Source organism: Corythoichthys intestinalis, chromosome 1 (assembly GCF_030265065.1).
Source record: "Corythoichthys intestinalis isolate RoL2023-P3 chromosome 1, ASM3026506v1, whole genome shotgun sequence".
Lineage (NCBI taxonomy): Eukaryota > Metazoa > Chordata > Actinopteri > Syngnathiformes > Syngnathidae > Corythoichthys > Corythoichthys intestinalis.
This window is the reverse complement of record NC_080395.1, coordinates 67,345,213-67,359,889: the sequence shown is the minus strand read 5'-3', so window position 1 is coordinate 67,359,889 and position 14,677 is coordinate 67,345,213. Positions and strand designations below refer to the sequence as shown.

Here is a 14,677-nt window from a genome sequence, read left to right as displayed (position 1 = left end):
CACTTTCATTATTATCACAGAAGCATGTATTTGCAGTAGAATCCAAATTGCGAGCGGACAACTGATTCAGATTGTCAGCAGCGTCTGTCTTCGTCCAAACAGCCATTAAAATCTTCTGAATCAAAAGGAATCCTTAGAAAAGTCTATTTTTGTAAAAACAGTCACATAGTATGTTATCTGACCATGGACTCCATACTGACAATGCCCTGCTACATAAAACTAAACCAACCATAGGCCATTACATTTTATAATTGACAAAAATGGACCACTCAATAGGTCGATATATTTTTGGATAGCAACATGCTGTGCTCGAATTAATGGGAAAATTAGGCATTCTCTGTCTAAGTTATAATAATAATAATAATAATAATGTAGAATTATTAAATGGTATGAAATGAGCAAAAGAAAATATTCTTCATAGACACCCGTAAATTGTGAATTCCCCGTTTGGAATGAAAATGAAATGAAAATGTAAGAAAAGGAGCCATTTTTTTGCTATATTTTGAGATCATCTTTGACAGTTTGCTAGAGTTGCAAAATCCTATTTTTGAAACAGTGCTATTTTCGTCAACGGTGACGATAACGAAAATATTTCGACAATGAACACTCTTTTCATGATGACGACGAGCCAATAACGAGTTAAAACAGTGTTTTGGGAGACTAAACATAACGAGACGAATGCCAGTTTTCGTATGACGAGACGGGAACGAGACAAAAATGCGGAATAGTTTCCGTCACATGTTCACAATGTGAGACATTTTACGTGTAGTTAGCCTGCATAGTAGCCGTGTCTGGTTGTTTCACTCATGTGACGGGCTGCACCCCCCACCCTGACCCCCAACTCGCCAGTGTCATCTCTTCTCAAGGCTTACACACACGGTAAGATTTGTTTTCTTATCTTGCCCGGAGAGAATATGCAAATTTTGTTTTAGCCTTTAAAGGTCTGTGCTGAGTGACCAAATGTAACTTGTAGCATTAGCATAGCATTCATGTTTGCATTAGCATTTGCCTAATGCTAATGGCGAGCGTCCTCTTAAACTCTCAGACAACTTTTTTTTTTTTTACATACAGTTTGTGATGTCCAGGTGAGTATAATTCATTGAAAATAATCTACTGTTTTCCTGCTGTGTATGTCACCATGTTGGCGTTTTCCTTGTAGACCAGGGCTCGGGAACCTATCTATGTCTCATTAGCCATATATGGCTTTTATTTATGAGCACATACGGCTCTCTGCCAACCCGTAATCTTAAATGTGGAGCCCGCCGGCTTGCTAGACATGAACCAGCTATGATGAGGTGATGGTGCATTCGCACATTAACCTAGGACACTTCAAATGTGCATCGCAATAATATGCTTAATAAGTCGGGCCGCGCGGAGATGGGCGAGATAGCCTCGTGCGTTAAGTCGCCACTCGGCCGGTGGCAGGGTCGGCCCCTCCCGACTTGATGCCGAGCGAACCAGAGTATAAAAAAATACATAAGGGAAAATTAAACCACGAAAGGGAACCGCGTGGTACCCAAAGTCACACAGGCGTGCTCTCGTGACTTTTTGGATTGTCAAATTGAGGGAGACTCACGAAACGACCACCCAGAGAGGCCTGTTACGCACACGTCCCCTTCATCGTCCCCGATTGTAGTCTCCGCTCCCAGGAAATATACGCCACACAATGTTTCTATTTGTTATTTTCCTTGTGGTGAGTTCACAACTGCGCAACGATTGTAACAGCCCAAGTAACGATGTTAGAGTGTCGTTTTCTCAAGATTTATTTCGATCGCAACTCAGTGACTGCTCGTAAAAGCAGAGCGTGACCACCCTCTGCCTGCCGTGTAAGGCATTCAAATGCGTTCACGAAAAAAAACGGTGCTCACAAAACGGACCCGGACAAGCTGGCAAAAAACATTGAATATACAGTGTGTGGTTTATACATACATACACATAGACACACACTGTATAGCTCTTGTGGAATCACATTTTAAAAATATGTTAGGTTTTGGCTCTCTTTGTCTAAAAGGTTCCTCACCCCTGTTGTAGACGCTACAATATGTCCTCGTCTGTCAATGTTCATTCGAAATAGTTGGAAACCTTTATTTATCTTTCGAGTAAAACATCTTATTTTTACCTATGAAAACATTGAAAACAACAACGTTGACTAAAACTAGACGAAATTAGTCTTGGATTTTCGTCAACAAAAACGAGATGAAGACAAACACAGTTTGTGATGACTAAAATATTACTAAAACTAATAAGTATTATCGTCCAAAAGACAAAGACGGAATTTAAAAGGGCTGCAGAAAACAAAACTATTTTGAACACTTTTATTTTGTGATGATGGAACTTTAAATTGATAAAAGAGTTTATGTAATATTTAAGGAGAAAATGTCAGTTCGAGTTAAGTTCGAGTGACTTCATTCCATTAATCCCATCCATGTGAATTCCAACCCATTTTGCTCTGCCATGTCACATTTGTCGACTATGCTTACAACCCAAGTCTGTGGTAAGAAACCATTCACATACAGTAGTTTTCAATAGCTGATCTGATTGCTTTTCGTTTAACAGAAAAACAATAAAAGCAAGAAAAACAAAAACATTAGCTGTTCAGCATTTGAAATTCAGCAAATTTTGACTATCCTTTATAAATTACAATTTTTCCTGTTATTTGTTGAAAAACTCACCTTATTGCATTTTTTTTTTGCATCTCCTGGCAAAATGATGCTGAATGAGTGAAAGGAGTTGAGAAACTTCAGTTGGACAAAACTAGTGCTTTTATTGCCATTTTGTGACAAGTAAATTCAGGAGGTTCATTTTAGACAAGCCAACTTGCGGCAATTACAAAACTAATTGCTTATTAATTGTCACAACTCATGTCAGAGTTTTGTTCTTATTATCCGCAATTAGCGAGACTTTACTGTAATGTTGAATGCCTGGATAAATTCCGGTAAAAAATCTCCCTTAAACTACAATCACCACACTGCGCATTGTCAGTTACCTCCTTGTTGTTTTCCAGAGAAGTCCTGTGCATCAAGTCTTTCTTTTGCATCACGTCTTCCCTCAATCTCACCACTCAACAGCAGTTCAGTTCCCGGCTGGATCTCATGACACACACGCAAACACACCCCCACACATTTGCCCACACACATCTCTCCGCATGAGCATTGCACTGCTACATTGTGCCGATCTTTGCTTTGCACCTGGCAGGCAAAACTGTGGAAGACAAAAGCAACAGCTTTTTAAGTTCTGCAAATTGGGTGCTCAATGGGCATCTGGAGTACAAAGAGAAAACTGCTTCCAAGAAAGCCCTGTGCTCAAATGCAGCAACGGATGCACAGTTATAAAATCATTCAAACAGCTCTATGTGGTATAATATATACTTGCTTAGTGGCACACACTAATTAGAACCATAAACTATGTATTTGTGCCCTGCGGCTTAACACAGCATGACTCCACTTAGTTCTGTCTAAATTTCCTTGCCAGACTGAAAAACAAGCTAGTTTTTTTTGTTTGTTTGTTTGTTTAATCATTCAGTACACTGCCTGAGGTAGGGATATGTGTGGATACTCTGTGTCTAACAGATAAAAACAGCTGCAGTGATATAAACAGTGGTAATAGGGGTTATATGACATCCACAGTATGGCATAGGGGTGTGCCATCTTAGGCACCCCACGATTCGATTCAATTACGATTCAGGGCGCTACGATTCAATTATTGAACGATGATCAGGGTATTGACGGTGATCACTAGAGGTGGGAATCTTTGGGCACCTAACGATTCGATTACGATTACGATTCAGAGGCTTCGATTCGATTATAAATCGATTAATGATTACACCCCGCCACATCTCCCCCCAGGCTATTAGCTGCTTTTAATGCTTTGTACATTAGTGACAAAAATTGTACAAAAAGCCTCTCAGGTTAAATAACGGACTATTTTAGTATCAAGTAACAGTTCAAAATTGTAATGTCCCTATTCTCAGGGTCCCCCCAGGATTGATAAATCTAAATTCAAGACTTTTAATACCTTTTTTAATGCCATTTCAACTGAAAATTAATACTTTTCTCGCACCCATTATTTAGATAATATTGAATCATATTTTTTTAAAAAAGCACGGAATATCAAATTTCACCTCAATTACTAAGTGTGTTTGAGAAAAGAATGCACATTTACAATTAAAACACATTTAATTACAACGTCTTTCAGATTTTTTTTTCACCAGGATAAAATGGATTTTACACTATTTTTGTAAAGCAACTTCAGAAATTACATTTGCAATACAACAGGTTTCCCTTTTAAGAGGACCTAGTCAAGGTGGTAGGTTGGTGATTGTCAGGTTGGTCACCTTAACTGTAAAGTGCTTGGGAAAATCTTGCAATTGGCAGTGAAAGTTTTGAAAACAGCCACTAAATGGCAGTAGTTTACCATTAATTACCACAAAATAAGAAAGCTACACATGACCGTTTCCCTTGGTAATTGTTTTTTTTTAATCATATTACAAGAAGCATACAAAACACATGTTAATCCTTTGTTAGCTATTGAAGACATTTGTTTTAATCAGATAGAGAAAATCCATACTCTTATTCAATCAAGAAAAACATTTAAATATACCAGGAGGTGTTTTACTATCACCTACATTATAATTTGCCTATCACCATGCCATGTTATTCAGATCAACGTTACCCCGCACTCGTTCCAATAATAGTGTCAACCGTGTTGTGTATCTGAGGGTGATGGTGGATCTACGACTCCGGTTTATCCATGCTAAGGCTAGTGCACCTGCCAATACCCCATTGAACATGGCTAACTCTTGAGTTAAAACTACGAAATTCACATTCATTTGAAAGGCAAACCGTGCAGAAATACATTATTGCATCTAACACATTTTAATTGGAGAAATTGGCAACTTACTTTGAAATGCTAAGCAGGTCCACTGCCTTCACATGACCCATAAACTGCGACCCAAAGTATCTGGATGAGACTTGGTCGCCGATCCAATACCTCACGTGCTGGTCCAACTGTTTGGACTTGGTTGTCTTGTTGAGGCTTTTGTCGAACATAACAACTAAGGCATCTGAGCAGTTTCTTACGTTAACACACAGTACTGTGCGATTGCCTGCTGTTGTGAAGTTGATGCTAATGATGCTAACAGCGCGCACGCACGAGGTGCATTATGATTTGCAGTGCAGTGCATCGTAAAAATTCTATGCGTCATCTTCGTTATGGATTAAAAAAAAAAAAAAAAAACTTCGTCACGGATATAATTTAGGTTGCGCTGAGATGTTCTTGAAAATTAAAACCACGGTGAAAAAATTCCAGACTTAAGACAGCTAATTTAATTCTTTTAATACCTTTAATAATGGAAAACTAAATTCAATGCTTTTTTAATACTTTTAATAACCCGCGGTACCCTGATTCTGTATCAGCAGCTTTAAACTACATTCAATTAATTTAATGTTGTGAATCAACCATTAAAGTTGTTAAAACTGCTTCCGTTATTCCATAATTTCTTTTTTGTCTACTTTTGACATGTGAAAGTTTTAAAACTGTTTTAAAGATATACTGAAGTCAATATTTTGCCGATTTAGGAGTATTTTAGATAAAAAGTTAATTAGGTTTGCTTGGAAGGTTCGCTATAACAGCCTTCCAGGCAAGTCTCCTGCTTTAAGATGGCGGTTGTTTACTAACAAGTCAAGGTGTTTACTAACAGACAAGGCACGTCTGTCATTTCGCATCTAGTTCTATATACAAACAGTATGATATCTATTATATACCGTAGTATTATGTGGACGTAGTTTGTAGCGGCTATCGGCAGCAGTCAGGTATTACTGTTTTTTTTTTTTTTTTTTTTTTATCTAGCGGCTTGAGTTGAGCCAGAACCGTGAGTTGAGCATTGTCATTTCCCGGGTAATGACAACACGGTCCGTTCCTCATTGCGTCCCTAAGACTGCGCTATTTTATTTCTGCTTTACTTGACATATTTGAATAATCGGAATTTGGATGTTTGTGAATTGTTCTCGAATCTTCCACGGCCGAATCGCGAATAATCTAAGGATCGAAAATTTCGCACACCTCTAGTGATCACGATTATCACGATTATCGATGCATCATACATAACTAATTAATAAAGAAGCCAAACAAATTTTTGTCCATTATTTATTTAAAATATCCTAATGATTAAACAGGGATGACATAAACATGCCCATACAACAAAAAGCTGCCCTTAAACCGCTTTTTTTTTTTTTCCTTACATAAAAAGTGCAAAAACGTTAAACATTTAAAGGCAATACTTATTTAACAACATGCCAATACAACACAAAGCTGACCTTGAAATGCTCTTTTTCACAAAAAGGTGCAAAAACAGCTGTTTCAAAGGCAGTACTTATTTCACATTTTCTGGAAACCAACAAAGTGTCTTTAGAAATAAGACTATTACCAATATACTTTGTTTTCACAGATTTCTGTACTATTTCGCATGTTTGTAGCGTTACCACTGTACTTAATCCTGGTTTTAAACGTTCTGCATCTGGAATAACTTTTGTACATCACCAAACAACGCACAACTTGACATGGAAATAAACGTTAGCGAAGTCACTAATTAGCATAGCGCTCGGCGCTAACTAGTAACATCTCAAAAACAACAACAATAAAGGCTAAACAGTACAAGAGGGTTCGTGTATTCACCTCCTATAGACGCACACAGAATTTAGCAACACACTCGGGACATTTTCAAATTAACACGACTTGAACCTACTGCTGGACAACTGAAAGGCAAGGAGCAACGAACTATCTCTCTTCCCCTTCTCACTCTAAAAAATAACTTGCGCACGGAAGCACGACCGCCGGATCCCTGCCTGTCTCATACACAAATTTATTTTCAAGTCTTTTGAAAAGGGGTAAATCTCTCGCTCAGTAACCAGCTGCATCTATCATAACGTGCGTCGTCGTTCAGCTACTAGCTGCTGTCATAAAGTTTTTAGGGAAAATCATCGTTTTTCAACATCTATGAATCGTAATTGAATCATTACATGTCGAATCGCGATGCATCTAATAATCGATTTTTTGGCACACCCTTAGTAAACATAACATAATACAGCAAAACGCATATACTGTATGCGTTGAAAGGAAGTAAGATAGCTTCTCATCCTCTACCCTGAAGAACCCTTAATTTTTTGCTCATGTGCTGGTTCAGTGTGTTGCACCATTACAATTTAAATTTACCTTTTATGTAAAGTGTAATGTAAATATGTAAATGTTCCTTTAAACTTTTCAAAATGAAATGAAACCACAGTTGGTATGAAGCCAACTCACCTGATCCAGACAGCATTGTGGAGTGCAACATCATTGTTTGTGGCTATTTGCATAGGTGCCTTAAAAACAAGAAAGAACAAAAAAGTCAAACTTATCGTAAAAAGATATACGCAAGGTGTTCTGATTGAGTGAATGATGTGTGGTTATTGGTCCATAATGTGATGTTTTGTATTTACTCAAGAAAAATAATGATGGAAAAAGAGTTCCAATGAATGTCCAGGAAATGTTACATCTTCAGTTCAGCCTTGAGTGGTTATTGATAAAAATGCATATTAAAGATTTCAAATCATTGAGATAAGCAATCCAGTTCAAAATCACAATATATACCTCCTCTTGCTGCATGTTCACAGACGTGATGCTGCAGTTCATATCTGACTCAGTTGGTCTCCCACAACATGCCATAAATATGAGCAGGAGGATTGAACTGTGATCGTCCATTGTTTGCTGAACCATTTTATACAGGATCTTGAGTTTCTCTGTCTCTTTCAGTGGGGAGGTGGAGGAGGGTGTGATTGGGTGGTTATCTCTCCACAAGGCATTGTCTTAATTAATAAATTGTTTATCATATACTGTAGTACTTATCCCTCAGACATAACCTTTTTAATAAGAATGTTGCTGCTGGTTGAAGTAAAATCATTCTGAATATTCAATAGGCTTAAGTTAAAGTGAAACAAATTACTAAATGCCTTAATTCAGGCAACTGTTGATCTTTTGCATCTGGAGAACCACTGCGCACACTAAACTGATGACTACCACTGATGGCGAGTTACAGAACGCTAGAGTACAGCTTACACGTTGGCTTGGGCAATTACAGAATATGAAGTGAAAAATAAACCATGAAAACCGTCAAGTTCAAAACTGTTTGACACACATTTCTAAACATGAATCTCATATATCAAATATTCATTACACAGAGTAAAATATTTTAAACCTTTATTGTCTTTTAACAAAGTTTGAGTTTGTATCCTTGTTGTGTCGAACCAGTTTGTATTCATTTGTTTTTTTGTCTTTTTGTTTATTTGTGTATTAAAGTGCCTGTGACACGAAAAAGCATGTTGATTTCATAATACGTGCGGTATTTTATGCTTCTGACTGAAATGGACCGCATGGATGTGTGTAGAGGCGATCGCTATATTTTAGAGCTGTCCCGACTAGTCGACATAGTCGACGTAATCGATGACGTAAATCCGTCGACGAGCACAACATGCCGTCGACGGTTAATGAAGGGTTAAAAAAATATATGCGTGGAAAGTTAGAATGTCAGATGCTCTGTTTGCAAGCTGGGAAAGCGGCGCAAAGCCAAAAAAAGCGCACCAGAGTGTCCAAAACATCGACTTATTTCAAAGAAACAAAGGAGAGTATGCTCTTCTGTCCTGTCTCTTCAGTGCCAAGCTTGGCTGCACGTCGGCCGTGAATAAACACCTCAAGCGCCTTCACGCAGTTTGTAATTATTTATTTATTTATTTTATTTTTTGTACACCAGAGGGTGCTGTCGCCTTACTAAATAATAATGTTTCATTGACAATGGGCCTATAAGTGCTATTAGTATTGTTCTTAATGCTAATTGAAAGGTTTATTTCATGTATGTTATGGTTTATTTTATGGTATAGAAAATTATATAAGGTTAAAAGGTCATAAATATATACAGTGATTGCACTCAAGGGAGAGATTGTCAATGATAAGGTAAAAGCAGTTCATATAGGCAATTCATTGATATATAAATAAGGTTTAAAAGTAAAAAGGTGAAAAGTTTTTGTTAATTTCTAATTGTGTTGCTTTATTTGTGTGCACCGTAGCCTTTGCAGTGTGTTTACATCAAGGATGGAATAAAAGTTGTAAACCATCAGTTTAAGAGACCATCTTTTCAATCGGGATGCTACACTAGTTAATTCTATCAGCATTTGAACTCATTGTTTATTTGTGATTTATTATTGTTATTTACGTGTTTATTTGGACTTTAATAAATGATTTGAGTGTTCCAATATGTTTTTTGTGAATTGATAAGCGTCAACAAAAATTTCATTGCTAAATTATTTTTAAAAATTTAAAAAAATTAATTATTAGATTAGTCGACTAATCGTAAAAATAGTCGGCTGACTAATCGGGAGAAAATTAGTCGTTTGGGACAGCCCTACTATATTTATTTAGTTTTATGAATCCCGCGCCATGAAAATGAGTGACTTCCGGCAACAGTCTCGAGTTAAGAAACAGGGCACTGTGACGTGTACGGAGGAAGGAGTTCTCTTCACTATTAGGTATAGGAATGGACACCCAGTTCTTATCTTCTACTCCATGGAATCGTTTGGCAGATTATTTAACAATTCTCTTATAGATTACTAACAGTACAATCAACGTCACGGAATAGACACACGATACACACACCAATAAGCAAGCAGATGTCACAACAGGAATGCTCACTGGGTTATTACCTAAAAGTACCAGGAGGTGTAGCCTCCGAGTCATAAAGCAGTGGTATTCACAGGCCAAGTCATTATTCATGAGACTACGTAAAGAAATGGTGATTTTTCCCAAAATGTTTTAATGGTTCCATCGTATTCCTCTTCGAATACTCTATAAGAAAAATATATCATATATGCATCTAAAATAATCCTAAACAATTTTATTAGCAATTTTAATACTCCTGTTAGAAAGATTTCATGGGTTGCTGGTTCGTTCCCATAGCAACCAGTCCATTTCCTGTTATTGTCCTACGTCATGCGCGCTGTGTATTCTGGGACCGAGAATTGGCGTAAGGTGCGCATTTCGAGCAGAAAATGGCCACCTTTTAGAGGAAGTATTTATTTTTGTGCGTCCATGAACAAATGTGAGTATTTCCTCCTCATGCCATAAAGTTCTTATGATAAATTAGCGCCGTTATCAGCGCGACCGTTTCGTGTTGTTGACCGAACGTGCACGCAGCGTGCTTCCGGCTTGTGCGCACACTCGCTCCCTTTGTGTTCATTACACTGCAAGTCATGTATGTATGTTATTAACTGCTTTAGTCGATTTGCATTGTTTATTGCATCAGCACTAATTTTCTTTCATTTCAGAACTACACATACTAGTATATCCACAGTCTTTCACTCACATACAAATACATCAACATCTTTCCACGCATGCTCCCACCTGCTCATTGAGAGATTCTCATATCAAGTGCCATTGCCTGTATATAGTTGTGCATATTGCTAAGTTGTATTAAAAGTGCCAAAGACCAACTCCACTCTCCGCTCCTTGTGTTCTAACCGACACACCGATGCGAATGAACTATAAAACATATTGAACCCAGAACCTCATACAGTCCATTAGTCCAAATTAGAATCGATAAGAGAATTGATAAAGAATCGAATCGTTAAGCAATATCGATAATGGAATCAGAATCGTAAAAATCTTATCAATTCCCATCCCTATTCACTATACAGCCGTACTGTTGTATGAGAACGACTAAAGGCCGAGTTATACTTCCGCGTCAGACCTGCGCCCTCAAGGAAGACCCGATTTACGACCCTGCGCCGTAGCCTGACGCGGACCTATTGATTTTTCAAACCCTAGCGTCACGTTAACGCATATGACGAGGCGGAAATAGACTGTGATTGGTTCGCTCAGACAGTTGTTTCCAGTTCAGCGCGAAATCACCGCAGAAAAACATTATTTTTCTACACGCAAAAATGGACCAAGCCGACAGGAGTATCATCAAAGAGCAAGTCTTGTGAAGACATCATAAAGTTTGCCAAATGGCAAGGTCAAAATGGTAAATGGACTGTACTTATATAGCGCATTTATCTGCATGGTTACCATGACCAAAGCGCTTTACATTAGCACACATTTACCCATTCACGCACACATTCACACACCAATGGGGCTGCTGCCATGCAAGGCGCTTTGGTTGGTGCACTACAATATTTATTGTGTACATATCTTTACTGTGAGTCTGTGACTTATTTACGTGTCACACTTCAAGTATATGAAGAATAAAGTACAGGTTTTGTGTCAAAAGAGTTGTTTTGATCTTTAATTTTCAATAACAGACAATTTTTATTTTATTTTATTTTTTATTTTTATTTTTTAAACCTGTCCTGTTCAGCTGTTTGACACAGAGAATGGAAGTCTAAGTGCCCGGATTCTGAACAGTTTTAATGTTTCACATTGAGAGTCTGACCTACTCCCATTGTGATCATTCAAAATACATTTTTATTATGACAAAGCAGCGAACAGGAAGGGGTTATGGGGGGACAGAAGAAAAGAAATACAAGAGAAGAAAGAAAAGAAACACATACACAAACAACAACAAGAAATACATTGAACATCTAAACTAGTTACTAATATGCTGGTGCTATCGTCAGCGAGATGTATTTCCGGTTTACACCATGTGGGGGCCTACTGGCCAGTGAAAGAGGAGAATGGGGGTGGGGGTGTCTATAACACTATAAGCTAAGTGATTGAAAGGGGTAGAGTGTACACAAATCACTTCTGTGATCTAGAACCCAGTAATCGTGTGAATCTCTTATGAGTGTAAGCCCGTTGGCGACCAACCCTACGCCGCCGCATCGCTAATCCCGGCACCGGAACCCCCAACCCGAGCATGCCCTACCACATCCAGCAGCACGCAAGCCCCACCGGGCGCGCAACAGCCACGCAGACGGGCGGAGAAACCACGCGGGCGCCAACCCAGGGCCACGGCCCCCACCCAGCCAGCCCGGGGAGGGAGGCCGGGCGGGGGGGTGGGGGGGGCCATGCGCAGCCCATCCCTCCTCCCGCCGCCCAGCAAAGGAGCCACCGCCCCCCCCCCCCCCGGGACCCAGGGTGGTCCCCCGGGCCACCCGCGCGCCCATCAACCGGCCTTCAGGGATGGCAGGAGGGGACACATCACCAACCCCATGCCTACACCCACCCCCGCCCGCCCACCCGGGCCACGAGCCACAGCCCCCCAACTGGCACGCCACGCCACGGGACCCCCAGCGGCCCACCAAGCCCCAGGCAAGGCAGGGACCCCCGCCGGTGCAGGCGACACCCCGCTGATACACCGGCGCCCAGCCAGCGACCCGCGACGGAGCGCAGGGCGGATGCCCAGCCAGAGAAGAGAGGGGAAGGCGGAGGCAGGAGAACGCCCAGGAACTGCCACGGGGCGATGCAAGATCGGAGACCCGACCCCCCAACCCACTCCCGCGGCCGGCAGCCGAGGCAGAGGGGAGGCCACACCCCGGGAGCCACGCCATATAGAAAAAGTGTGGGACCCACCTACCACCCTATTACTGTGGCTGCCAGGTTCCCGACTGGCAGCCATCACCCAGCACCGTGATGGGGGTGTGAGGGGAGGGTAGTGCAATGTATGCATTAAAATAGGAGAGCTTGGCTTGGGGCAGTGGGACCGCAGCATGGAGTTTCTGCCCAGCCGCCCGTCCCACCGCCCTTTGCCGGAGCTCTCCTGTGGAGTATGATGTGTGTGGTGCAGGGATGGCGGGGCCTGTGGTGAGGAGGCAGCCGTGAGGCTCCCCCCCCCCCCCCCCCCCCAACAGGTCCCAACCACCCCACAACCTTGGTGTGTGGTGCATTAAAAACAGGGGGGAGTCGGGCTGGGACTGTAAAGCCCCGTCCCAATTCTCCCCGGAGAAATGTATGAGCATGTAAGTGCCAGGGTGAAAAATATTTACAGTGCCGAAGTGAGAAGTGCGTGAGTTAAGAGGCAGGCTCCCGCGGGCGTGGCCCCGTCCACCAGAACCACCGGCCCCAGGGCGGAAGAAGCGTCAGGGCCCCGATCAATCCCCGCCCCAGACCACCCACGGCGCCTCCGCAACCGCCCACCCCCCGCCCACCCACCGAGCACCCACCCCGCACCCCGAGCAGGCGCCACACCAAGCGCCGGCGACCAGGGGGCGTCCACCCCACCGGCAAGGGACAGCAAGCCTCACCCTAGGCCCCGCGGGCCCCAAGAGGCCCCGCCAACGACCCCGCCGGCCGGGGGGCAGCCGCGGCCACCGCGGCCCAGGGAGGCGGACAGGGCCGGAAACAGACCAAGGGGAGGGAAGCGCACCCCCCACAACCCACCCCCGGGCCAAGAGGGGCGCGCGGTATGGCACCAGAGGGCACCTCCCCGGCACCCGGTACAGGGAGACGCGGCTCCGGCCGGGCGGACCTGGGAGGCAACCATGGCTGCCGCATACACCCCCCGGCCCCCACCCCAACTCCACCCCACCCCGGCCGGCCGGGGAAGGGCCGCGGCCCCGGACCGGCACCCGCGCGGCCCCCCCATCCGCCCACGACACCACCGCGTGCCCGACGGGACCCCCCGCACAGCCAGACGCAACCAGACAAGCCCCGGCCGAAAATCCCGAGGGCCAAGACCGGCGGCGGGACGGCCCAGGGCAGGACGCCAACAAACTCCACCTGTAAAGCTGATAGAAGAAGAGGTTTATCAAACACCATTGGATGTATGCCAAGGACCAGTGAAGTGTATTATTTACGCATAGTTCCTTAATTGTTCCAAGTCTGATAAGTAATATATAGGGTGTTCCAAAAAAAGTTGCATATGATCCCCAGTAGCTGGAAACCAAATTGTCTATGAGTATCCTTGTAAAATAAGCCCATTGACCGACTAAACTGTGGAGGAAGAAAAATTATTTATTACATGCTGTTGGGAGTGTATAAAACAGTTCGGATTTAAACATGTCCAGTTTCCAGCTGCAGAAGGATGCATACAACTTCCCTGGACACCCCGCATACATCCATTTATGTATACATTTTTATTATTTTTGTGGCATTCCTTCGCAGGTGAGAGAGAATCCTTATTCTATGTTCATCATTCTTGCGACCGTTTCCCACTGTTGTTCGTATTTGTCCATTTTATTTGTCTGTTTGGCAGATATTTTCTCTAATGTTATATATTCAATGATTAGATTTAGCCATTGGTTAATGCTAATGTTTTGTTTGTTTTTCCAATTCAACAATATTGTTTTTTTGGCTATCGTTAGACTTGCTAGTAGTGGACGGGTTTGATGGATAGAGATATTCACTGTATTCAGATCGCCAAGCAGACAAAGAGTTGGAGACAATGGAATCCTGCAGTTCAATAGGAAAGAGAGTTTCTTCGTTACCTGTGCCCAGAAATCTTGTATTGGTTTACATTACCAAAGAGCATGAAAGTATGTATCTGAAGTATCTTCGTTGCAGCTTGTACATTTATCGGATTGGGAGAACCCCATTTTGTGCATTGTAGATTGAGTAATATGCCATCTGTGCAGTATTTTGAACTGTATAAGCTGAAGGTTCTTATTCTTTGTCATTATAAATGCATTTTTACAGATGTTGGACCAATAGTTATTATCTAATGTTACCGAAAGTTCGTTATTCCATTTTTCGATTGGTAGGCAAGTAGAGTTGTTAC

At 42.0% G+C, this 14,677-nt stretch overlaps 1 protein-coding gene across 2 annotated transcripts in view; it reads right to left on the bottom strand.

Annotated features, from left to right (window-relative positions):
- LOC130920047 (zinc finger and SCAN domain-containing protein 2-like) overlaps positions 1-14,677 on the bottom strand; it is an 85,005-nt gene that overhangs the window by 51,741 nt on the left and 18,587 nt on the right. For both annotated transcript variants that reach the window (XM_057842887.1, XM_057842879.1), the window contains exons 3-4: positions 7,300-7,358; positions 2,987-3,201 (exon numbers count right to left, since the gene is read on the bottom strand). In XM_057842887.1, the coding sequence (XP_057698870.1) occupies positions 2,987-3,201; positions 7,300-7,358 (274 nt within the window). The remainder of the gene's footprint in view (positions 1-2,986; positions 3,202-7,299; positions 7,359-14,677) is intronic.